General features: G+C 61.5%; 2 protein-coding genes across 3 annotated transcripts; one reads left to right on the top strand and one right to left on the bottom strand.

Annotated features, from left to right (window-relative positions):
• Positions 1-1,415: 1,415 nt before the first annotated feature.
• EGFL7 (EGF like domain multiple 7) lies at positions 1,416-6,433 on the top strand (the record flags this gene model as incomplete). Its single annotated transcript, XM_080709476.1, has 12 exons — positions 1,416-1,579; positions 1,884-2,014; positions 2,229-2,439; positions 2,608-2,724; positions 3,480-3,595; positions 3,709-3,804; positions 3,877-4,041; positions 4,467-4,531; positions 5,112-5,274; positions 5,317-5,399; positions 5,587-5,613; positions 6,242-6,433. 12 exons carry the CDS (start codon positions 1,416-1,418, stop codon positions 6,431-6,433), a joined length of 1,530 nt encoding a protein of 509 aa, XP_080565602.1.
• A 163-nt stretch (positions 6,434-6,596) lies between these two features.
• On the bottom strand, positions 6,597-18,530 carry AGPAT2 (1-acylglycerol-3-phosphate O-acyltransferase 2; the record flags this gene model as incomplete). 2 transcript variants are annotated; one of them, XM_080709222.1, is made up of 6 exons in its annotated part: positions 6,597-6,772; positions 7,406-7,478; positions 8,492-8,587; positions 8,729-8,904; positions 9,217-9,350; positions 18,349-18,530. In XM_080709222.1, the coding sequence occupies 6 exons, from the start codon at positions 18,528-18,530 to the stop codon at positions 6,597-6,599; spliced, it is 837 nt and encodes a 278-aa protein (XP_080565348.1). The 2 variants fall into 2 exon arrangements, with proteins under 2 accessions (XP_080565348.1, XP_080565349.1); XM_080709223.1 differs by lacking the exon at positions 8,492-8,587.
• Between the last annotated feature and the right edge of the window lie 7,267 nt (positions 18,531-25,797).

Here is a 25,797-nt window from a genome sequence, read left to right as displayed (position 1 = left end):
GACAACTGGCGTCCAGGGCTCCGAGTTCGGGCTAAGCCGCTGCGCGTCTGGGGGAAGCCTCTGGCTCCGGGCCTCAGTTTCCCCATTCGCGGAATGGGGATGGGCGAGTCGCCCACCCGCCGGGCGGGGCGGGGCTCGCGCGCCGGGCGGGGCGGGCCGGGGGCGGGCCGGGGCGGGGCTCGGGGCCCCCGCGGCGCGGCGGAGGCGGCGGCGGCGCGTGCGCGCCCCGGATCGCGCGGTGAGTGCGGAGGGAGCCGGGGCCCGGGGCGCCGGGCGCCGGGGTCTGCGGGCCGCTCGGTCGGGGCTGGGGAGGCCGGGGCCGCGGGGCGCGGAGCGGGGGCGGCCACCCGGGCGACGCCGAGCGATCGCAGGGACCCGAGAGGTGAGCGCGCGGGGGCCGGGCCGGGCTCCCCGGGCGCGCGGACCCCACGCCCAGCCCCATCCTGCGGCCGCCGGGGGTGGGCCCAGCGGCCTTGCCGGACGGCGCCCCCTGCTGGCGGCGGGCACCGCCACCCCTCGCCCGCCGTGGCCTCAGGACCCCCACCCGCAGCCCGGCCACGGGGCGGGGGCGGCACAGCCCACCCCGGCTCCACCCGCACGGCGCGGGAAGGGGCGGGGACCGGCCGTGGGGAGCCAGCCCCGCGGGTCGTCTGGCCATCCGGCCTCCCAAGCCTCTTTGCCCTCCCCTGGGTCTGTGGTCCAGAGGTCCCCCCCCCCCCGGCGCGTGGGAATCCAGGGCCCTCGCCTGTGGCCAGGGCCGTCCCTCTGCGCACCCAGCCTACCCCGGGGGTTGCGGGCCTGCAGGCGGGGAGAGGAGGTGGAGGACAGGACCCCCACACACACTCAGAGGGGGCCGAATTGCTTATCCGCCTGGAGGCGACGCCGCCACCCGCCCGCGACACCGGGGCCCCAGTGGCTGAACACCAAAGGAAATGAGATTCGCCAGCGCAGGATTCCTCTGGCCACCGGCAAAGCATGACTTTCAGAAATCCAGTCTCTTTAAGCACGTTCTCAGGACTGCGTTCAGCACCTGCAGGGGGTGCCAGATCCATGTGGTGCGCAGTGTCATCCCGACAGCCGGCCCAGGCCCCCAGGGGTGGGCACAAGGGCTGGGGGTCTCTGCAGAGCGCTGCCCAGCCAGGCCTCGGCCCCTACCCCCCAGGCCTACCCACCGCAGAGTTAGCCTAACCAAGCCAGCTCTGACTGGCGGTCACATCCCTGCCCAGAAACATCTGCACTGAACCCTGGCCCCACACGAACTCCCCACACCTCAGCCCAGCAGCCCGGGGCCAGCACGTCTCCTCAGCAGACACGGGGTGTGGGGAGGACTCTACTCCGCCTGCCCGCCCAGGACTGAGGCGCGGGGGCCCAGGGTGATGTGACCCCCGGCTGCCACACGGGCTGGCTAGCTCTCCATGCAGGGCAGCAGTCACCACTCAGGGGTGTCACTGTCCAAGCTGGAGGAGGGGCCTTTGAAGAAACTGAGCCCTGGAGAAGGGGCTGGTCCCACGCTGCCTGCCTCCAAGCCTTTTCCCACGGGGTGGAGTGGGGAGGGGGCCCTGCAGGGCTGGAGCAGCAGGTGAGGAAGAGCCTGGCCCTTGGGAGCACTGTGACTGGCCTTGGGTGCAGGCCTGCAGGGCCATGGATGGGGTCAGCTGCCCCTCCCCGCTGCACAGGCCCCTGCTAGGCTCTTCTGCTGGTCACAGACCATTAATTCTGGAGCCGGTTCTGTGCATTCCCAGGAAGCCTCAGGACCTCCCGGCCAGTGTGTGCGTGTGGGGGCTCCTCCGTCCTTCATGGTGTGGTCCAGAGGGGCAGCCCTGGGAGCTGCCCAGGCTGACCGTGCACACCTCCAGGCTGTGAGGGGCCACTCCTGCTCCTAGTGGCCCCTCGGCTGGCTCCCTGGCTGGCAGACGAGGAACCCCAAATCCAAAGGCCATAGTGGGGGGCAAGTCCCCGGCTGAGCTGAACTCCAGCTCTGCCCACCGATACCTGTGTGCCACCCATGAGAAGGGCAAGCTGGCCCTAGCCCTCCTGTGCCAGGAGACCCCAACGCCAGCCAGGGGAGGCAGGGGCTGGCCTAAGTGCTCATCCTGGTCCCACCTGCAGTCCCAGGTGCCCTGGGGTGGTGCCCAGGCAGCCCAGCAGAGCCCAGGAGCCCTGGACAGCCCGGCTCTTGGTCTGGCTGGCAGAGGTGGGCCGGCAGCCTTCCCCCCAGCCCCCTCTAGGAGTCAAAGCCAGCCGCCCAGAGGGTGCAGGCTCCACCCGAGGCCTGGGTCAGCAGTGGACCTATAGCCAAACTGACAGCGGCTGCTTTGTGCTCCAGGCCACGCAAAGGCAGTCCCGCCTGGAGACACGGGCCATGTGGGGATACCAACAGCTGCCTCTGGTGTTTCTGGTTTTGGCAGTGGGTGGCACCGAGCATGTCTACCGTCCCAGGTGAGCCAAGGCTTGGGTCGAGGCCAGGAGTCCTCAGACCCTTCCCCAAACCCTCAGGACTTGATGGGGACTCCCCAGGGCCATGCCCAGGGCCCTGCGTGGCAGCCTTGGGTTCATGCTGGAGGGCGCTGACTCCAGGACCCTTGCTAACCCCTGCCCACCCCCTAGCCGCAGGGTGTGTGCTGTCGGGGCCGCCAGAGACCCTGTCCAGGAGTCCTTTGTGCAGCGGGTGTACCAGCCCTTCCTCACCACTTGCGACGGGCATCGAGCCTGCAGCACATACCGGTGAGTGCCTGCCCGGCCCAGACCCCAGCTGGCCCTGCAAGGCCTCGCCCCAGGTAGCCTCTCACCCACTCGGGCCGCTCTGATATTCTGTGGCCCTCCAGCATTAGCTATGGAGAGAACATCCCCTCCCCGGCCATCTGTACCCCTCAACTCTTAGGGCGCTCACCCCTCTTTCCCTTGGCACCTCTGGCTAAGTCATGACTCATGATGCACCTGCAGGGGCCTCCTGAGCTCCAGTGGCCAGCAACCCCCAGGATGGCCACTGATGGGCACCTCCAGACGTCCCATCAGGCTAGAGTGCCAGCCTGAGGGGTGTGCAGCTCAGGACTTGGCACGGGGCAGAGTGGTCCTTGTCCTTGAGAGAGGAACTTGCTCCCCCGGCCCAGGAGGATTGGGAAAGGCCTAGATGTGACAGGAGGGGTTTGGTACAGCCTGGAGTCCTAAGCCCTACCCTACTGGGGAGCTTGGGACTCCAGAGGCCCCCTCACCCCAAAGCCAGAGGGGCGCTGGTGTCAGGAGTGACTTTAACACAGACGCCAGAGCCCAGGGAAGGAACTGGGCTGGGGTGCGACACCACCAGTCGCAGGAGGCTCCATGGGTGGGCAGGGGCTTCCTGCCCACCCCAGGGTCCCACTCGGTACTGGAGCGGCCAGCAGGGGAGGCAGGACTCTTGGGGATACCCAGGTGACCCCGTTTATGAGCCTGGAAGCTGGCCGCCTGGTACTGGGCCCCTCTGAGCAGCCCTGCCTCTGCAGAACCATCTACCGGACCGCCTACCGCCGCAGTCCGGGGCCAGGCCCCGCCAGGCCCCACTTCGCCTGCTGCCCTGGCTGGAAGAGGACCAGGGGGCTCCCCGGGGCCTGTGGAGCAGGTGAGCGCAGCGTGCCCCCGCGGTACCCGGCACTGGGAAGGCTGCACCCACCCCAGGCGGAGCACTGCCCCCGCTGCACCTGCCTGAGTCGGTAACAGCTCCCTCCCCCCCAGCAATATGCCAGCCACCGTGCAGGAACGGAGGGAGCTGTGTTCAGCCAGGTCACTGCCACTGCCCCGCAGGCTGGCAGGGCGACACCTGCCAGACAGGTAAGGCCGCCCACGCCCTGGGGGCCCAGGCGGGACCCCTCCCACAGCCCCACTGACTCTCCTTCCCCACAGACGTGGATGAGTGCAGAACCGGAGGGGCAGGCTGTCCCCAGCGCTGCGTCAACACCGCGGGCAGTTACTGGTGCCAGTGTTGGGAGGGGCATAGCCCCTCTGTGGACGGGATGCTCTGTCTGCCCGGGGGAGGGCCCCCCAGAGTGGCCTCAAGCCCCGCGACAGGTGAAGTGGCTCCTCACCCTTGCTTCCTGCCAGCCTGGGGTGGCAGGCACGCCGAGGGCGGCACCCCACAGGAAGGGCTGAGCCCGGCGGGGGCTCCCCGAGGTTGTGGGAAAGCTCTGCGGGGTGGGGCATGGGAGGCGCGTCTGGGTCAAGACCGTGGAAGAAGACCCTGGTGCAGCAGCCCGGAGACACCACACCGCTGCTGACGGGACATTATTACTTTTGGTACGCGCTGTGACACTTCAAACTCGTACCGTGAGTAATAATGCGCCGTCGGCAGCCCAGCACCGAGCGCACAAAGACTGAGAGGACATGGCTATGCAGAGCGGCCGGGTCTCCCGCGCTCTGCCCCTTCTGCCAGGGCTGTGGCTGGAGGCTCCCTGGACAAGGGGCCGTATCCTGACCTCGTGCCCACTCTGCCCCAGGAGCGGACGGTGCAGTGAGGGAGGAGGTGCAGAGACTGCAATCCCGGGTGGACGCGCTAGAGCAGGTGAGGCCTGGGGGTGGGCCTGGCCCTCTGGGGAGCCCACAGAGCCCCATCGCCTCCTGGGAGGCCTGGGAGGCCCCTGGCCCGGGCTACACACTGGGCAGGCAGACAGTGGCTGGGATTCCAAGCCCCAACACCCCCCAGCCCCTCTGTCAGAACTCTGAGTCTAAGCCGGACATGGTGGCACACACTTGTAATACCAGCATTGGGAGGCCGAGACAGGAGGACTTGCAGTTCAAGGACAGCCTCAGCTACTTAGTGAGGCCCTTTGCAACTCAACAAGACGCTGTTTCAAAATAAATAAAAATGGGGTTGGAGGTGTAATTCAGAGGTAGAATGCCCCTACGTTCCATCCCCAGTACCATGAAAAAAAAACCCAAGTCTGGGGGACCACGTGCCAAGGCTGGTCTGATGTCCACCTGCGCCCCCCCCCCCCCCCCCCCCCCCCCGGGCCTCAGGCGCTCCTGGTGTGGCAGCACCCTCTAGTGGCCAGTAGAGGCACTGCTGCTAAGAGCTGCATCAGGCCTGGTGGACCACTGAGCGAGGGTCTGGCCAGGGTCACCGCTCCCCGTGTCCCTTGCAGAAGCTGCAGCTGGTGCTGGCCCCACTGCACAGCCTGGCCTCGCGGGCCTCAGAGCACGGGCTGCAGGACACGGGCAGTCTCCTGGCTCACTCCTTCCGTCAGCTGGACCGCATTGACTCCCTAAGTGAGCAGATCTCCTTCCTGGAGGAGCAGCTGGGGTCCTGTGAGTGCCACAGCCACTGCCTGCCCGCCTGCCCACCCGCAGGCCTCCTGGACCCCACCTGGGGCCAGCACAACCGCCTCCCTGACCCAGCCTCCTTCCCCACCTCTAGGCTCCTGCAAGGAGCGGTGACGGTCCCTGGCCTGCCGAGCTGAGCCCCAGCGTGCTGCCCTCCTGGCGGGGGCCCAGCCACCAAGCTGACAGTGACCGCGGGCAGGATGGAGAGGGCCCTGCTCCTATCCTCCTTCCTCAGGTCTGGGAGGCTCTCGGGTACGGGTGGCGTCCTCTGTGAATCCCCCTGCCCTGGTTTCCCAGGGCCTGGTGGACCCAAGGCAAGGGAAGGTACGAGGGCCGCCTGCCCGGGGCTGGGGACGCTTCCGATGCCGGGCATTGTGCCCCAGCAGGGCGGAAGGCCTGTCCCCATCTGTCAATAAAACCAAAACTTGAGCTGCTGTGTCCGTGGTCTGACTTGGGGGCCAGAAGGGCACTGAGCGGCCTGGGTGCCCCACTGTCCCCAGGGCAGCAGGCTGAGGCCGCAGCTTCCTCTGGTGAGATGCGGGCCCCACATTCAGCCAGAGCCCAAAGGCAGCAATTCAGCTTCCCTTCCCTAGGCCTCCGGGCCGGGGCATCCCATCACATGGACTAAGTATTACAGGTGGCCGAGGCCCACCCCCTGTAGGGAACGGGCTTTTGCACAGACCCCAGTGGAAGGCAGCTAGCCCAGTAGCACAGGCTGCCTGGAAACTGCCCCTGTGTCCCTGACCTGGGGGCGCCCCGGCTCACCCTGTGAGGGACCACAGCTCGCCAGGCACTTCCACAAGTTTATAAAAAAACAACTGAGCATAACACTGCACCGGGGGCCGTCCTCGGGGCCGGCAGGGGCAGCAGATCTGCCCTCTGCCTCCCTGGGGCCCAAGCCCAGAGACCAGCAGTCTGTCCCACGGCTCCCGGCCCCTCCTCTCCCCGAGAGGCTGATGCAGGCTGTGGCCTGGACCCCGGGAGCCTCACCCTGCACCCTGGGAACCCCACCGGAGACCACACCTGCAGCCTGCTCCTGGGCTCCCCCACACCTGCCAGCTCGGCCTACCCGCGAGCCGTGTCCCCAGTCCTGGAGGCACAGTGTGGGCATGGAGTCCCTGCCCAGAGCCTGGAGGGTCAGTGACTCCTGGAGGAGGCACGGGGCCTTGGCCCACGACCAGTCCCGAGTGAGAGCCGGGGAGCCGGGGGAGCCAGACACAGTGATATTTGGCAGCCTGGGAGGGGGTGTCCCTCTGTCCATTCTTCGGCCTCCTGCCTGCCCTGCCCAGTCCCCCCTCTGTGCTGGGCTACTGGGCTGGCTGGGCCCCGGGCCCCTCGGCAGCCCCGTTCTCGCGGGGCATGGCGGATATGTTGAAGAAGGCGCTCCTCATGGCCTGGTGGCAGGTGTCCACGAGCTTGGGGATGTCGGCCTCCGTGAGGCCGCTGGTGGGGACGGCGTCCAGCACTTGGACCTGGATCGTTCCTGGGTGGAGCGCTGGTGTCAGTGGCTGCTCCGGCCTCCCCACCCTGCCACCCCTGCACCCTGCCTGGAAGGCTGGAACCTGGCCCTGGGCGGCGGGCACTTCCCCAGGCTTACAACTGAGACAGCAGCGACTCAGTCACACATGGCTGCCGTGTGTGCCCCGTGGGTTGACAACGGTCCCCACCTGCGATGCACACCATGACAGAGCCTCCCCTCCGCCCCTTCCTGGCCACGGCCCAGTGCCCTGGCTTCTATCCTTCAGGGGAGCCAGAGGTAGGACAGGGCCTGGCTCCCCCTTCGTGACCCTTCAACTTGGGACCCCACCTGGACACCTGGTTACCAGGCGTAGGGTCACAGCACCTTGCCTGGAAGCTTTGGTCAGTGATGCTGGGGTCCCTGGGCTGCCCACATGAGGGACAGACTGGACAGCCCAGGAGCGCCTCCTTGGAAGAAGAGGCCCACTACCCCCCCCCCAGGACGCAGGGAAGGAAGGGGTGGAGATGCAGGCCTGCAACAGGGCTCTGGCCAATCCCTCGCCCTCAGTGAGCACCCAGAAGCAGGCGCTAGCTGGGGGCTCAGGAACCCCCTGACCGGTGGCTGGCGGGCCTGAGCCTGCGTGTGACGGGGGCTCACCTGAGGTGAAGAGCTTGGTCTTGAGGTTGTAGAAGGAGGAGAAGGAGGAGTAGACCACAGGAATGATCGGCGCCTGCACAGGGACACACCACTTGGTGAGGCTGCGGCCACCCAGCCACTGCGTGCTGGCCTTGCCTGCTTCCAGGAGACCTCCTGGCTGGCCTGGGCTCACTGTCAGAGCCCACAAATGCCTTACAGCCAGCGTCCCCTCCCCTGGAAGCCTTCACGGGCAAGCGAGTTTCGCCCGCGCTGGCAGGAGGCTGCAGGGAGAGGCCCCGGACGGGGAAGGCCAGGAGCCTCTCCGTCACTGCGGCTCACCACGCTGGCCTCTCTTCTCCCAGGACCTGCCAACCAGCCCCTACCCACTGCCACCAAGGGAGAAGTGGTCTGGGCTCCAGGCAGGAGCGCTGTCTACCCTGCGGTCCATGGCAGCGGGCCCTGAGAGCAGGGATGGTGCTGGGCTCAGAGCTCCCAACGTCTGGGAGCCTCCAGGAGGAGGGTACATAGTCCTGCACAGGACAGGGCACTGGGGGCAGTAGAGGCCACAGGACAGGAGACAGACTAAGGCTGCCAACCTCCACTAGCAGCAAGAGAAAAGCACCTCGCCTGGCCCTGCACAGCAGCCCCCCTTCATGAGTCACCACACCCTCCACCCACCAGGAGACCCCTGCCCATGGTGAGTTGGTGAGTGCACCCCTCTCCTGGCCAGAGAGTCCAAGGTCCAGAAGTAGAGCTCAGCGCCCACAGCCAGCCCTGGCCACGCCCACTCCCCCAACCCCACCCTGGCCAGGCCAGGGTCCTGGAAGCAGTCAGTTCAGCCTCAGGACCATTGGGCTCCTGCCCCCACCTCTCAGAACTTGGCCAGCTGAAAACTGGGGGTGCAAGTCAGTGCTGCTGGCCACTTGGGTCTGAGGGCCAGCTCCACGACCCACTGGGTGTAGGGCCCAAGGGGCAGGAGCAGGGGGCCAGGAACTGGAGGGGTGGCAAGACCGTGTTCCCACCCACTCCGGAGGCACCAGAGCCAGCGGCCCCACAGGCCTTTACCCTCAGTCAAGCCCCAGCCCGGGAGGGCAAGGCCTGGCCTACCTGTGCCTGGATCGCAAGGTAGAAGGCACCTTTCTTAAAAGGCAGCAGGTCCCCGTTGTCGTTGCGTGTGCCCTCGGGGTAGATCCACACTTTGAGCTGCAGGACAGGGGAGGCGGAGGCTGCCCGGCTGCACGCTGCCCAGCACCCCCAGGGCCGTGCGCCCTGCCTCGCAACCACTCAGCAGGCCCCACCAACTGCCCAGCGGGCACGGGGCTCGGCCAGCAGGGCCACACTCACGTTCTCCTTGACCATGCGGTCTCCCAGGGCGGCCATCACTGACATGGCGGTGCTGGAGCGCTGCCGGTTGATGAAGAAGACGCCCCCGAGGTACATGATCAGGCCCACGGGCCCCAGAAAGAGCAGCTCCCGCTTGGCGATCTGCACACAGCGCTTGGGGAGGATCTCCATGAGGCCTGTGGACCCCAGCGGAGACGCAGGAAGACAGAGACAGATGGAGAGAGAGACAGAAGAGGCAGAGAGAGAGGACGTGAAGGACAGGGCCGGCCCCTGCCCGCCTCTCCCCCAGGAAGAGGGAGCTGCCTCCTCCCCGGCCGCCCAGCAAACCATCTAGCCCCCAGCCTCCAGCCTCCGCCTCCTCCTAGGGCAGTGCCTGGGGACCCCATGCCAGGCGCAGGCTGGTGACGTCATCATGCAGCCCAGGGAGGCCGGGCTGGAGGGATGCAGGGCCTGCCCCCTCGGCCTCAGCGGCCACAGCCTCCACCTACCCATCATGTCCAGGATGCTCTGGTGATTGGAGATGATGACGCAGGGCCGGTCCACCTCCAGCGTCTGCCGGCCCTCGACCTTAAAGCGGAGGCCGTACACGTACTTGAAGGACCGCACGAACCAGCTGATGATGCTGAGGAGAGAAGACAGTGAGCGGGCCGTGGCGGGGCCTGGGGAGGGCGGGCGGCCGGAGCCAGGCGCAGAGAGGGCTTGATGCACGGGCAGGAGACCCCGGAGGGGCCGCGGCGGACGGAGCCCTGGGCGGCGGCGCACACTTGCTGCTCTGCCTCCACCACCCCAGCGTGGAGGACGCAGAACTCTGGAGGCCAGAGGCTGGACACTAGGGTGCCCAGGGGCCTGCCCGGCCTTCCTGCAGGGGGCCAGCTGCAAGGGGGTGGGGCTGGACCTCGCTTGTGTTAGCAACTAGGACAAGACACGGGGAGAGAGGGGTCCCGCACCCTGCAGAGGCCAGGCCCCCGAAGGGCACTGTCAGTCTCTGGTTCCCAGCTCTATTATCCAGTCTCCTCAGGCACTAGCTGGAGCCGAGGGATGGGGGGTGCGCTCAGCCTGGGAGCTTTGCATGCGCCTGGCACTGCCAGTTAGGGGGCTGGCCCTCAGGTGTCGGGGACTGAGGGGTGAGCTCACTCTGCGGACAGCAGATGTCAGGGAGTGAGCCGCCCTACTGACTGAGGGCCCAGGGCCCTAGACATGCCCCCTCCGTGCAGATCCCCACCATTGACCCCCCAGTAGTCCGAGAGGAAGAGGGACTCTCTCCACAGGTCAGCTAGACAACTGCATGGGGTCCCAAGGCTGCTCCAAACAGCAGACTCCAAGCCAAGCCCCTTGCTCAAACCAAGACTTTTTTTTTTTTTTTTTTTTTTTTTTTTGCGGTCCTGGGGATGGAACCCAGAGGCATTCTACCTTCAAACTACACCCCCTGGCCTATTTTTTAATTCTTTATTTTGAAACAGGGTTTCACTGAGTTGCAAAGGGCCTCACTAAGTAGCTGAGGCTGGCTGGGAACCTCAATCCTCCTGTCTCAGCCTCCTGAATGCTGGGATTACAAGCCTGCGCTACCACGCCTGGCTCTATTCTTTTATTTTGAAACAGGGTCTTGCTGAGTTGCATGGGGCCTCACTAAGCAGCTAAGGTTAGTCACACACCTGGATCCTCCTGTCTCAGCCTCCCAAATGCTGGGATTACAAGAGTGGGCCGCCACGTCCAGCAAACTAAGACTTTTTTGTGTGTATGTGGTAGCAGGGATTGAAGCCAGGGCATTCTGCCTCTGAGGTCTGCTCCCAGCCTTTTACTTATCTTTTTGTTTTGAAATCGGGTCTCACTAGGTTGCTGAGTCTGGCCTTGAACCTGTGATCCTCCCAATCCAGCCTTCCATACTGAGATTATAAGTGTGCACCGGCATTCCTGGCCAAGACTCTGTTGACTGTGGCGACGCGTGCTTATGGGGAAACGTGCCCTCTTACCCTCTTCGAGTGCAGCTCAGTGGGTCCTGCACATTCCCACTGCTGTTGTACAGCCATAACCACTGTCCATCCACAGAACCCCAAGTCCCCACAGACACCCTGGCCCCATTAAGCACAACTCCCTGCTCCCTTCTGCAGCCCCCGGAAACCTCTGCTGTGCTGGCTCCACATCTGACCACTGGGCCGAAGTGGGATCCCACAGGACAGGTCCTTCTGCACCTCAAACCCAGCTGTACTGTCCACAGAACAACTCTGGCGGGACAGATATGTACGGAGCACTTTTTTTTTTTTGGTGGTACTAGAGATGGAACCCAGGGCATTCTACTCCGAGCTACACCCCCAGCCCTACTTTTTAATCCTAAAATAAGGTCTCACTAAGTTGCAAAGGGCCTCACCAAGTAGCTGAGGCTGGCCGCGAACCTCCAATCCTCCTGTCTCAGCCTCCTGAGTACTGGGATGACAAGTGAACACCATCACGCCCATCTTGGAGCACAAATTTTTTTTAAAGGGGCATCATCAAAGCCAAGGAGAAGCCAGACGTGGTGGCGCACGCCTGTAATCCCAGCATTCGGGAGGCTGAGACTAGAGGATCGCAGTTCACAGACAGCCTCAGCCACTTAGGCCCTCTGCAACTTAGTGAGATCCTGTTTCAAAATAAAGAATAAAAAATAAGGCAGGGGTATAGCTCGGAGGTCAAATGCCCCTGGGTTCCATCCCCAAATCTGCAAAAAAAAAAGCCAGAGAGAGACTTAACTCCCAAAGCACCCTGGGCGTGCCCCCACACTCCAGCATGATGGTCAGCGGGCAGGCCTGGCCCAGCACACCCAGGGCATCGGGGGCAGTGCAGAGGCACCAGATACAGGTGCAGCCCGACCAGAGCACCTTGACAACCACAAGAATCCCTAGCAACCTGAGCACTGGGCTTGTCGGCACCCAAGGCTGGACACTCAGCTTCTCTTCTCCCGGCCTCCTGAAAATGAGGCTGACCGCTGGCCTGGCCACTACGCTGTAGTCGTCAGGCAAATCCTCACGTTCGGTTCTGGTTGAGCACTGGTGAAGATCAGACCTGAGGGCTTGGACCTAGACCCCAGAGTCAGCTGAGCTCAGTGGTAAATGGACAGACCATGCTGGGCGTGGTGGCGCAGGCTTGTAATCCCAGCCTTGGGAGGCTGAGACAGGAGGATCACAGTTTGCGGACAGCCTCAGCTACTTAGTGAGGCCCTTTGCAATTCAGTGAGACCGTTTCAAAATAAAGAATAAAAAATAGTGCTGGGTGTGTAGCTCAAAGGTAGAATGTCCCTGGTACCACAAAAGGTAGAATTCCCAGTACCACAAAAATAAAATTAAATAAAATATAAAAAGACTAAAAAAAATAAGGCTGGGGTGTAGCTCGGAGGTACAATCCCCCTGGGTTCCATCCCTAGTACTACAAAAAATAAATAAATGGACTGCTCAAGCTGCTTTCCAGGTATTTTATTTTATTTTAGCGGGTTTGGGGATGGAACCTAGAGGCATTAACCTCCGAGCTATATCCCCTGCCCTATTTTTTTATTTTTTATTTTGAAACAGGGTCTCACTAAGTTGAGGAGGGCCTCACTAAGTAGCTGAGGATGTCGGCGAACCGCGATCCTTCGGTCTCAGCCTCCCGAATGCTGGGAATACAAGCGTGCGCCACCACGCCCGGCTTTGCAGGTATTTTAATATTTGTCTATCTTTATATATAATCTCTGTCTTTCTCTGTCTCTGTGCCCTAAAGTATCATAAGTTGTATAAAGTTTGGGTGAAGTGTTAATGAATAAAGAACCTTGCCTGGGTCACCACTACAATAAACATTCTTGAAATGACAGACAGCCGGGCGTGGTGACACACAGTTGTCATCCCAGCACTTGGGAGGCCGGGACAGGAAGATCACAGGTTCACGGCCAGCCTCAGCTACTTAGTGAGGCCCTTTGCAACTCAATGAGACCCTGTTTCAAAATAAAGTATAAAATAGGTCTGGGAGTGTAGGCCGGAGATAGAAGGGTTCCATCCCCAGTACCACAAAAAAAAAAAAAAAAAAATAGGGCTGGGGGTGTAGCTCGGAGGTAGAATGCCCCTGGGTTCCATCCCTGGTACTGCAAGAAAATGAAACAAAATAAAAAAATAAAGAATAAAAAATAGGGCTGGGGGTGTAGCTCAGAGGTAGAATGCCCATGTTCAATTCCCAGCACCACAAAAAAATAATAATAATAATAGGGCGGGGGATATAGTTCAGAGGTAGAATGCCCCTGGGTTCACCAGTACCGCAAAAAAAAAGAAGAAACAATGTCTGAGACTGTGCCTTGGGTGTCCCATGCGCTAATGATGCTCTCAGTCTGCTTGGAGCAGGGTGGCCGGCTCTTCCACGCATCCAGGCTTCTGTTCCCTCACCTACAAAGTGCTGATCTGGGGTCACGTGAGCCCTGACAGGCTGGGTAAATGCCCAATAAACATGGAAAACGCAATCTCACCAGCCATCAAGGAAGAAATGCAAACTGAAGCAAGAGGCAGGTCTGAACACTGATACAGGCACAGATTAGAAATGGCAACAGACTGCCCGGTGGCGCAAGCTCGCAATCCCAGCCCTTGGGAGACGGGGACAGAAGGGTCACAGGTAGTGACCAGCCTCAGCGACTTAGTGAGGACCTGTTTCAAAATAAAGGTAATCCCAGTACTGGGAGGCTGAGATAGGAGGACTGCAGGTTCAAGGCCAGCCTTAGCAAGGCCCTTCCCAACTGAGTGAGACCCGCTTCCAAATAAATAAAATGGAGCCGGGCGTGGTGCGCACGCTTGTAATCCCAGCATTTGGGAGGCTGAGACGGGAGGATCGCGGTTCCGGGACAGCCTCAGCTACTTAGTGAGGCCCTCTGCAACTCAGTGAGACCCGGTTTCAGAATAAAGAATAAAAAGTAGATCAGGGGGTGTAGCCCGGAGGTTGAATGTCCCTGGGTTCCACCCCCAGACCCACAAATATAAATAAATAAATAAATAAATAAATAAATAAAATGGATAAGCCGGGCATGGTGGCTGGTAATCCCAGCATTTGGGAGGCTGAGACTGGAGGATCCGGTTTGCAGACAGCTTCAGCTGCTTAGTGAGGCCCTCTGCAACTTAGTGAGGCCCTGTTTCAAAATAAAGAATAAAAAACAGGGCAGGGGGTGTAGCTCGGAGGTAGAATGACCCTGGGCTTCATCCCCAGACCCACAAAAAATAAATAAATAAAATAAAGAAAGAAAATGGGCTTGGGTGTAGCTGGGAGGTAGAATGCCCCCGGGTTCCATCCCAGGGGCCACACACACAATAAAAGGGAAATTTCAACAGATAAACAGAGGTGCTGCTAGGCCCAGGGGGACGGAGGCAGAGCCAGAGATGCGGATGGGTGGGCTGCAGGACAGAAGGAAACCCTGAGTAACCTGACCCCTTGACCTCGTGAGGTCCTGTAAGGAATCTGCCCGCGGGGCACCAGGAGGGCAGGGCCCAGGGAGCTGGGGCCCATTTCGCTGCTATCTAGGAGGGAGAAGGCTCTTGAGAGGGAACTTGCTTACTGTGGACATTCAGGGTTTACCGTTTTGGTTTTGGTGACAGAACTGAGGGCCTGGCGTCCAGGCAAGCCTCCAGCACGAGCCACACCCCCAGCCCAGCGCTCCTGTATTTTATACAGGGTGAGGGTCCTTGGCCCCAAATCTAAAGTACTCCAAAAGTTTCTGGACAGGATCCTACGAGGAGAAAAGGCCACACCTGACCTCATGTGAGGGCTTGGAGTCAAAACACTGGGAGCTAAGGATATCAGATAAAATCACCGCCAGCTGTGCACTAAGGTACAGGACACCTCAGCGACCTCCGTGTCCCCAAGATGGCCTCTTCTGTGTGTGCAAATATTCCAAAGTCCAGAAGCCAAAATAACCTGTAGTCTCAAGCACTTGGGTAAGGAATCCTCAACCCTTACTCACTACAAACTCGCCTGCAGTTCTATGTCTAGCCGCATGGGGGAGCGTCTCTGGCCACAGTTGGACATTTCCAAATTGTGGTTCCTGAGTCGCCACCCCCCACCCCCGTGCCCCCTTGCCAGTTTTGTTTTTAATTTTTTTTCTTTTTTTGTGTGTGTGGTACTGGAGATTGAACCCAGGGGGGGCATTCTACCTCCAAGCTACACTGCAGCCCTTTTTTATCTTCTGTTTTAAAACTGTCTTACTAGGTTGTTGACTCACTAAATTGCTAAGGCTGGTCTCAAACCTGCAAACCTCCTGTCTCAGCCTTCTAAGTGCTGGGATTACAAGCTTGTGCCACCACTTTCTTTTTTTGGGAGGGGGGCAGTAGCAGTACTAGGGATGGAACCTAGGGCCTCACCCATGCAAGGCAAGCACTCAGACAGCGGCCACACCCCAGCCCTTCTTTGTTTTAATTGTAGTAAAAGAGGTACAACATAAAAATTTCCCAGCCAGGCGTGGTAGCACACGCTTATAATTCCAGCATTCCGGAGGTTCATGGACTGCCTCAGCTACTTAGTGTGGCTCTCAGCAACTTAGTGAGACCTTGTTTCCAAATAAAGTATGAAATAGGTCTGGAAGTCTAGCCCAGAGATAGAAAAGCCCCCGGGTTCCACCCCCAGTACCACAAAATAAATAAATAAATAAATAATAAAATATAGGGCTGGGGGTGTAGCTCAGAGGTAGAGTGCCCCTGGGTTCCATCCCCAGTAGTGCAAATAAGTAAATAAAATAAAATTCCCATCACAGGCTGGGTTTATCTGAAGCCCAAGTGGCCCAGGGATGTGCTGAGGACCAGCCCAGTACTCCAGCGCTGCTAGGATCAGTATCAGTGGCCACCTGCTCCACTCTGGGGCTCAGGCTACAGCTTGGGCTTAGAAGCCTGGCTCTTCTTTCTGCTGAGACCTGGAGGGGTGATGTACTAGACCTCCCTAAGATGCCCAGGAGCGAGGCAGGAGGCTGGGTCGCTGGGGGACCTCCACCCAGTCAGTGACTCTGACTTACACAAGAGGAAAAGGGCCCGCCCTGCCCAGCCCCCACCCAGCACCTGGAGCTGAGGTAGGTCAAGGCCAGGGCCACCAGCTCCGTCCTCGTGGAAAGCCACTGACCCTTGCCCTCGGCTCCTGGCATTGGCAGCTGCTCCTGGGAGACCCAGCACAGCAATCTGGACAGAGACCAGCCAGCACTGAGCTTTGCTGGGTGGGCAGCAAGGCCACAATGGCAGTGTCCCTGGGGTGAGCTCAAAGGGGGGACAGGAGCTTCCAGCTGTGAAGATGAGGGGCCGGAAGGAGGCGGGGCCAGGAGCTGGGCTTCCGGAACCCTCCTGCCAACTCCCACGGATTTCTGGCTCCTGGGCCTGCAGGACTCTGCCCCTTGACCCCCAGGTGGGAAAGGATAGGATGGGCCCCTTTGAGACTGGACCCTAGGCTAGCTACCCCAATGTGGTCATGCACTGTGTCCCATCCACGCCCGACCCGTGTCAGGAGACCCTGGCCCACGCGCTGGCAGGTAATCCTGACAGCAAGACTGAGCCCTAACTAAAGGAACTCCCCCTCCCCCGGCGGGGGCACGGGCAGCGGTAGGTGTGGCCAGCAGGTCCTGGCCTTGCAGGCGCCAGTGGAGTCTTGTCTACTCTTCAGTGGCACCATGGACCCTGAGAGCCGTGGGGCCACAGGACAGCGCCAGCGCCGGCCCTTTGGCAGGAGAATGTAGAACTCTGTGGGCTAACTCACTGCTCTGAGGGGCTCCTGGCCCCACGGCTTCTCCACCCTAGTGTAGCTGGGGCACCGGCCCGTCACCGGACCTAGGGCACACACTGTTCTTTGTAAGCTCAGAACCCAGCCCAGACGGCAAAGGTCTCCTTGGGTGTCCACCTGGGGCCCCGTGGGGAGGGACCACGGCCGACTCTGCACCGGGCAGTAGAAGGGGGCAGAGGGGCCACCCCCCCCCCCGTGCCCAGGCACAGAGCTTGCCCAAGGGCCACACTTCCCTCTCCTGGGGCAAGGACCAGGGCCCCCACCCCCAAGCCATGGTCAGAACCTCAGCCTCTTCATCTGTAAGATGGAGCCCACAACAATCTTAGCCCGGGTTGGAGGGATCTGCTGTGGCACACAGAAGGTACAGAGCTGGGCTGCGGCAGCCGGGAGGGGCCTGAAGTGGGGTCCCCATCCACGAGGCAGGCCCTTCCCCCAGGCCTCCAGTTGCTGCTCCTGGTCCTGTCCTGGACAGCCGCCCAGTGACCCTCACCCTCCTGTGCACGTCAGCCTCCCTAGGGCCACCCCACAGGCCATGTTCACACCCCACCCCTCTGCCACCCCGCCTCCCCACTCCTGGCCTAGGACGTGGGGCCTGCCCCACCCTTGGGCCTCCCTTTGCCCCGGGGCCTCCTGTGCCAGCAGGAACAAACACCTGTTACCTGGCCGGAGTCCTGGGCCCCAGGGTGCAGGAAGGCCCCAGACGGACCTCCAGGGGCTGAGGGCAGGGCAGGCGGATGGTGGGCTGGCCAGCTGCCCCTCCGAGAAGGCAGCGCAGGCCAGGCCACCATGCCAGAGGGTGGGGCTGGGCTTCAGGTTTTCCAGGTTGTCTGCAGAAAATGCAGGGGCCAGCATGGGGCCTGAGAACTCCCCTGGCCCGGGTCAGGGGATACCCCGCTGAGGGACATACCTGCCTGGCATTTCCTGAACCCACTGTGGCCTCTCCAGGGAGCCCAGGAGGGGAATGTGTGTGTGTGTGTGTGTGTGTGTGTGTGTGTGTGTGTGTGTGTGTGTGTTGGGGGCTGGGCCTTAAACTTAGGCAGGCCCTGCCTTCAGTGAGCCCTGCATGGCCTCAGGGCCCCCACTGGAAGGGTTGCTGCAGGGCAACACCTACACCACCCCTGGGTCTGGCCTGAGCCTCCTGGACAGTGGGGCCAGGTCCCCACAAAACACCTTCCAGGCCCACTCGGCCCTCAGAGTGCTGCCTGCAGCACCTGCCTCTTTGCACCCTGAAGCCTCTCAGCGCAGGGCCTGGGATCCAGGAAGAGAACCAGCCCAGGCAGCCTCACCTCCACCTGAAGGCTGGAGAGCGCAGCGCAGCGGGGCGTCCAGGACCCTCACTGTGCCCCTGTAGCCCAGGGCGGGGGGGGGGGGGGGGGGTCTCAGGGACCACAATTCTCCTGCCCAGGCCTCAGCCAAGAGATCATTGCAAAAGCCACCAGCTGGACAGTCCAAACAGAGCCCAGAGAAATGGAGCAACAGTCTCCGGGGATGGTCAACAGGCGAAAGGGCACGAAGGGCCCCCGCCCCACGCCCTGCCCGCTGCAAGGTGACCACAGGAAGCCTTGAGCAACCGCCCCTTTCCCTCCCGGGCGCCCGGGGCCCCAGAGCCCAACCCCACGCCCGATGCACGTCCCCAAGGGAGCAACGCCGCGGCTCTCCCGCTGCGAGGGGAGGGCGCGGCCGCACGGCCGCCATCCGCACCTGGGGGCAGGTAGCCCGCCGCCGGCAGGTGGCACGGGGAGCACGTGGCCGGGCCCGCCGGCCCTCGGTCTCCCCGCCCGCCGAGTCGGATTGGGTCCCTCCCGCCCGGCCCGGCCCCTTCCCCCGCCGGGAGGCCCGGCCATTGTGACGCCCTCCCCGGGCCGCCGGGCGGCGGGCGCGGAGCTTGCCTCATGTTCTCCACGGTGCGGCCGCCGTGGCGCAGCAGACAGACGACGGAGGCCACGGCCGACACGGACAGGCAGAGCGCGCAGTAGGAGCCGATCTTGGCGTAGAACCGGGCGGCGCGGCTCAGGGGCACGGCCAGCAGCAGCAGCAGCAGCGCCGCGCTCAGCCACGGCCACAGCGCCATGCCGCCAGCCGCAGCCCCGACGGCGCCGCGCCCCGCGCCCGCGCCCGCGCCCCTTATTGCGAGGGCGGAGGGCGGGGCGCCGCACCTAGCCGCCCGCCCGCCCGCCGGCCCGCCTCCCCGCCTCCCCGCCTCCCCGCCCGCCCCGACGTCCCGCCCCGCCCGGAACCTGGGCTCCCAAGGGCGCCGCGGCCCGAGGACGCGACCGCCCCGCCGCCCGGCCGGCCGCACAAAGGGGCCCTTGAGTCGCGGCCGAGTGACCCGCGGTCACCTGGCGGCGCCCTGGCGGGATGCCGGGCCCTTTGGGGCTCCCTGGGGCTCGGGGACGCCTCCCTGCTGGTGCCCGCGGGGGAGGTGACCGAGTGGGGTGAGCTCCCGGGCGGGCGGGGCGGAGGGCTCCCCGCTCTCCGGGTGCAGGGCCAGCGTGGCCATCGCGGCTGCGTGAGCACAGGATGAGCCCTCGGAGGGCAGGGCTGCTCTGGGTGTTACCACGGGGCGCCCCGCAGTCGTGCAGCCGCAGAGGCGGCTCTCACGCCGGGAGAGCACGTGTTCCTTTCTGGACAGCCCATCCCGCCTGGGCCGGCGCCCCCGGCCCCGTGCGCTGCCCCCAGCCCCGCGCTCCTGGGGACTTCGCGGTGCGCTAATACCGAGGCCTTCACCAGCGGACCCGAGCTGGGGAGGGGGCGGGGCTCCCGGGGGCCGGCGGGACCCCCTAACTGGGACCCGCCTTCGGGAGGAGGGAGCGCCCAGGGCCCTGCACTCCACCTGTAGGCCGCTAAGGACAAGCCTAAGCCGGGCGTCCCGCAGGTGCCTTGCTCCAGACCCCGCTGCCCATCACTCTGAGCGAGCTGGAACAGTGTGACTTGTCCCCGCCTGAGAGCCCAGGGCCAGGCCGCTCTGAGGGCGGCTGTGGCAGCCTCACCCCGGGAAGGCAGCCGCGGACCCATGGTGCAGGTGCCGCCGTTATTGTGTTAGTGTGTGGACTAGGAATTGAACCCAGGGGCATTCTACCCCCATGTTTTACCCCCAGCCCTATTTTATTTTTATTTTGAAACAAGGTCTCGCTAGATTGATGAGAGTCTCACTACTTGCCCTGCGATCCTTCTGTCTCTGCCTTCCAAGTACTGGAATTACAAGCGTGCGCCGCCACGCACAGCTGCATTCTATGGTTTTTGTCTTGTTTGTGGTGTTGGGGGTTGAACCCAGGGGCATTCTACTTCCGAGCTACACCCCCAACCCCATATTTTTATTCTTCACTTTGAAACAGGGTCTCACTAAGTTGTGAAAGGCCTCACTAGTAGCCGAGGCTGGCCACGAACCTACGATCCTCCTGTCTCAGCCTCCCAAGTCCTGGGATTACAGGCGTGGGCCACCATGCCCGGCTCGCACCCAGCTACTTTTTATGTTTTGAGCTGGGGGCTTGTGATGTTACCAGGCTGGCCTCTGACTCCACCTGGGGTGTCTTCCCTCAGCCTCCCGAGGCCCTGTGTAAGGGCCTCACGGTCCTCCCCGCCCTCCCCGGGTGAGTGCTCCTTGCCAAGCCTCCTTGGCCTCCACACGAGAACCAGGCGGCTTCTGCTCCCTGCGTGGCCAGCCCTTGGAGCAGTGCCTGACACACAGTAGGTCAGCTTGCTGCCACAGCAAGCACATCCCCAGTCAGCAGATGGGAAACCGGGGCCCCAGAGGTGAGTCCCAGCCAGGGAGCGATGGGGAGGAGCCCCCCCCCCCCCGCCCCACTGTTTGCCCTGCGCCCAGAGAGGCTGCCCTGCTGGGGTGGCGAAGCAGCTTGGCAGCAGAGGCCTGTCCCAGAGCTCAGGGCCCCCTGCAGAGGCCGTCTCCAGCTCCCTCCAGCCTCCAGTCCCTTCCTCCTCTGGGGGAAATGTTGAAAGAAACCCTTAGCTTTGCTTTTCCTCTGCTGGAAGAGAGGCGGGTTTGAAGCGGAAACCGTATTGTAAGTGTTGCTGGGGGCTGGGGGCTGACACTTTGCCTCTAGAAGCCAAGCCCCAGAGTGGATGTACCGGGGGAAGGGACTTCTCTAAATGAGAGCGCGTCTTCAACTAAGTAGGGGCCAGGTGGGTCTGCCCTGTGCGCCCAAGGCTGTGGTGGGAAAGGGGAGGGAGCCCGCCCAGCTGGGTGGTGTTAGCCCCCGCTGCCCCGGGAGTCAGAAGCAGGCTGCTCTCCTCCCTTCAGGCCGATGACAGCTGAGAGCCCTCCCAGGCCAGGCACACATGATGCCGGCAGGGTGAGCTGGCACCTCCCCAGGCCCAGCCCGAGCCTGGGAGGAGAGCGGCTGCTGCTGGGAGGGGAAGCAGGACTCTGAGGCGTGGCTGTCCCCACATGCCACTGCCCCCTGCCCTGGCCTCCGCCACAGGACGAGGCCAAGGCCCTGTGGCCTCCGCGTTCCTCAGGCTGGGCGAGGGTCTGCAGGGAATGAGTCTCCATTTCCTGGAGCAGGAACAGTGGGCCGTGCAGCTCCTGGCTGCAGCAGGTCAGGAGGGGAAGGGCGGGGCGCAGGGCTTTGAAGCCTGGTCCTGCAGCTTCTGACTCCAGGTTACCCGACGCCTGAGCCCTGCCTGTAAATCAGATGCTGGCATCGCCTGGCGTGGCTCAGGAAACCTGTTCACCCTGCGGCCGGCATCATGATCCTGCCTCCCTCAAACCGGCCGAAAGGAAGCCAGGGCGGAAGGACGCCGCAGAGTGCCCTGGGCAGAGGGACACCCGTGAGTCCTGGGAGGCTACCTGGGGCTCTGGGCCGGCTGGGAGACGGGCTGTCTTTCAGGCCTCTTGGTGAGTGCGTACAGGCCAAGCTGCCATCCCGCCACCTGTAAATAAAGTGGTCTGTGAATCTTTCATGGGTTTGTGCTTAAAAATAGATGAGGCGAGGTGTCCGGGCCAGGTTCCTGGCCAGGTTCCTGGCCTCTGCCCCAGGGAGCCAGGGAAGGAGGCGGGGCCAAGGCTGCTGCAGGGCCGCTCCGGCTCCTGGGCCATCGTGAGGCCAGAGACGGTGTCCCAGTCTGTGTCTGCGAAGTCACACATCCATACGAGCTTCTGGTGCGGGGGCCGCCAGATTGGAGAGAGGGATGGGGTGAACAGGGAACACTCCTGGGCTCTTGGAACTCTTGGAACACAGGATGCTCTTGGGCTAGGAGTCAGAGGAGAGGTGGGCCAAGAATGATGGAGAAATGGAGGGACCCTGTACAGGAGGAGGACCAGGCCCCAAAGAGGAGCCATAGCCGGGCCAGGGGCCACACTGCCATGGCAAGGGCGTCCAAGGACAGCCTGGCCTGGAGGCAGGGGGGCTGGGCGCTGTAGTTCACCCAGTCCCCTCTCGGAGGCAAGGACGTCCCCAGGGACCCCGGCCTGAGCACAGCTCTGTGCAGAGGTGAAGAGCCAGGCGCAGCCAGCCCTGCCTGGGGCCAGCCCCGCCCCTCTGGGCCTGTTAGCTGTCTGTGCAGAGGGGACTGCTACGTGGCGGCTGTAGGGTTACAAGACTGCCGGCCGGTGGCTTGTTCGGCCACAGTGTGTGAGCGGGTGCTGGTGGCAGACGCCAGGCCCCTGGCAGAGCCTGGCCAGTCCTCAGGCCACCTGACCCCTGGCCCAGCTGGCGTTCCCAGGCAGTCAGCTGTGCTGGCTGCTCCCAGGCTGCTGGGGCAGGACAGGGGACCAGCCCTGGCCACCTCCTGGCTAGGGCTCGCTGGTGGGGAGGTCTGCCTCTGCCCCCTCCTCGCCTGGGCCAGCCTCCTGCCACCGGGGCGGCCACCCTCTCCACTGTGCGCGGCACCTGCCCTGCTCTGGTCTAAGGAGCCAGTCAGCTGCAGTCTAGAGGCCAAGGCTGCAGGCCCGGCCACCAAGGGCCATCCTTGGCAAGACGAGGTCAAAGGCCGGATCCAGGCTCTCAGCTTGCACCCAGCGCCCTGAGCCTGGGGCCCGCCCGCTCACCGGCCATGCCACCTGGCAGCCATGGGCAGCACCCCCTCCCTGCAGGTCCTGTGCCCTCCTCTGTCCAGTGCCCTGGGGAGGGGTCTGTCATGGATTGGCCAGGGGAGCCCAGAACGCCTGCCACACTCTCCTTATGAGGTCCACTTGGTCCTGGAGCCAGTCCCCAGTATGCCAGGCCACCCACATAGGCCTTCTAGGCAGTACAGAGTAGCCAGAGTGGACCAGTGTTCCTGCCAACCCGCCAGGCTGGGCCCCAGGGTCCTGCCCACCCTGGGCCTGTGGGCAGTGGCGGGTGGCCTTTTGCCTAGGATGAAAGGGTCCAGAGATGGCATGTGGCTGGGTGCCTGGGCTCTGGAGAGTGTGTGTGTGTGTGTGTGTGTGTGTGTGTGTGTGTGTGTGTGTGTACCATCAAGTCCAACGCTGCTGATGTCTCAGCGTGTGGAAGCAGCTGCCGCTCAGGACGCCGGCTACCCCTGCGGGGTGCACGCTGTGGCTGGTGACACAGCAGTCCCCAAAGGGGGCCTCTACCACCATCAGCCCACACCTCTCTTCTCTGTCCCAGACAACCTGTTCCAGGATTGGGAGGCCCAGGCTTTTGCCGCTGCGCTCTGTGTCTGTGTGTGCACAAACACACAGACGTAAGGGCGGGTTGCCCCACCGCGGCCCTGGGGCAACGAGCACCCGGCCAGGGTGGGAAGGTGACTCACAGCTACTGCTTCTCGTCATAAGCAGTTAAATTCCAGGTGGATTCGTGACTTCAGTATAAGCAAGAGGCGTCCAGCGGGAGCGTGCACTGTGGTGGCTCTGGAAGCCGCAGGCAGAGGAAGGGGAAGCGGAGACGCCGACGGGACTGCCTGGCCCTGCCCGGCTCCGCGGCGCGGTGTGTCCTGCACAGTGCTAGCTGCCTCTGCCCTGCACAGTGCTAGCTGCCTTCCGGGGCCAGCGGACCCAGGCTCCAGCCTCCACTCACAGCGGCAGCCCGAGGAGAGGCCAGCGGCCAGGCGACTCCCTCTGGTGACGAGACGGGCAAGATTCAGGAGCCCGGCCCTGCGGCACCCACACCCGCCAGCCTCTGAGTCACAGCCTCCAGCAGCGGAGGCCTCCTGGGGACCAAGCAGAGCTCAACTGGGAGCTCCCTCCCATCTGACTCCTGGCCCAGCCTTCCGCTGCCCACGGTGGCCTCTGCTGTCCCCAGGCAGGGCCGCCAGACTTAGTAAAAAGCTGGACTGCAGGGACAATTTGAGTTTCAGTTACACACGGTGTGATCTTTCAGCATGATTATGTCGTGTGCAACACTGGGATCTCTTTCTGTGATACGGAGGATTGAACCCAGGAGCCTTCTACCTCCGAGCCATACTCCCAGCCCTACTTTTTATTCTTTATTTTGAAACAAGATCTCACTAAGTTGCAGAGGGCCTCATTAAGTAGATGAGGCTCTCCTCGAACCTGTGATCCTCCTGTCTCAGCCTTCCAAATGCTGGAATTAGAAACAAGAACCACCATGCCTGGCTGGGAACATATATTTAAAAAACTTCCTTGTAGCCAGGCATGGTGGCACACGCTGTAATCCCAGCATTTAGAAAGCTGAGACAGGAGGATCACAGGTTCGAGGACAGCCTCAGTAACTTAGTGAAACCCTGTTTCAAAAATTTTAAAAAGGAGCTGGGTGTGGTGATGCACGTCTGTAATCCCAGCACTCAGGAGGCTGAAACCGGAGGATCGAGATTCACGGACAGCCTCAGCTACTACTTAGTGAGGCCCTTTGCAACTCAGTGAGACCCTGTTTCAAAATAAAGAATAAAAAAATAGGGCAGGTGTAGCCCAGAGGACCTGTGATCCTCCTGTACCTCGGCCTCCCAAGTACTGGGATTATAAGCATTATAAAAAAATTTTTTTTTTCAAGCCGGGCATGGTGGCCCACTCTTATAATCCCAGCATTCAGGAGGCTGAGACAGGAGGATCTGGGTTCACAGGCAGCCTGAGCTACTTAGTGAGGCCCTTTGCAACTCAATGAGACCCTGTTTCAAAATAATAATAAAAAATAGGGCTGGGGGTGTAGTTTGGAGGTAGAATGCCCCTGGGTTCCATTCCCAGTACCATAAATAAATAAATAAATAAATGAATAAATAAATAAACAAACCTGTGGGGATGAGGGTGTAGAATGCCCCTGGTTTCAGAGGTAGAATCCCCCTGGGTTCAGTTTTCAGTACCACAAAAAATAAATTTTAAAAAGGGCAGGATGGGTGTGGTGGAGCACACTTGTAATCCCAGTACTTAGGAGGCTGAGACACAGGAGGATCACAGGTGTACCAACAGCCTCAGATATTTAGTGAGACAGGAGGATCACAGTTTCACTGCCAGCCTCAGCAACTTAGTGAATTTCTCTGCAACTTAGTGAGACTGTTTCAAAACAAAACTAGGGTTGTGGGTGTAGCTCAGAGAGGTATAATGTTCCTGGATTCAATCCCCAGAACTAAAAATAAATAAATTAATAATATTTTTTAAAAAAGCTTGGAGGTAGAACACCTAAATTCCCAGGACCAAAACAAAACAAAAAACCCTGTTTACCTGCAAATCAGAGCTGGGCATGGTGCTGCACGCCTAGAATCCCAGTACTTGGGAGCCGAGACAGGAGGATCACAGGTGTGAGAATAGCTTCGGCAAGTAGTGAAACTCAGCAAGCTAGTGAGACCTTGTTTAAAATAAAAATAAAGTAAAGCTGTGGTGTGTAGCTCTGAGGTAGAATGCCCCTGGGTTCAATCTCCAATAACAATAAATGAATAAAATTGAAAGTCAAATCTAACCTGATGTTGTGAGTGTGTGTGTGTGTGTGTGTGTGTGTGTGTTTGCTTTGTTTTGTTAGTGAGGCCCTCAGCAACTTGGTGAGACCTGTTTCAAAATAAAATGAATAATAATTTTTAAAAAGCTTGGAGGTAGAACACCTAAATTCTAGGGCTGCGGAAGCTGGGCGTGGTGACGCACGCTTGTAATCCCAGCATTTGGGAGGCTGAGACAGGAGGATCGCAGTTCACAGACAGCCTCAGCTACTTAGTGAGGCCCTTTGCAACTCAGTAAGACCCTGTTTCAAAATAAAGAATAAAAAAAAATAGGGCTGAGGTGTAGCTCAGAGGTAGAACTGGTAGAACCCCCAGGACCTCCCCAAAATTTGGGGCCTATTTTACTTTTTTCTTTGAAACAGGTCTCACCAAGTTGCTGAGGGCCTCACTATGTTGCTGGGGCTGACCTTGAACCTGCGATCCTACAGTCTCAGCATCCCAAGTACTGGGTTTACAGGCGCATGCCACCACACCTGCTGGGCTCCATATTGTCT

The sequence above is a fragment of the Muscardinus avellanarius genome, assembly GCF_963383645.1.
Source record: "Muscardinus avellanarius genome assembly, chromosome: 13".
Taxonomy (NCBI): Eukaryota; Metazoa; Chordata; class Mammalia; order Rodentia; family Gliridae; genus Muscardinus; species Muscardinus avellanarius.
This window is presented reverse-complemented; position numbering and strand designations above follow the sequence as displayed.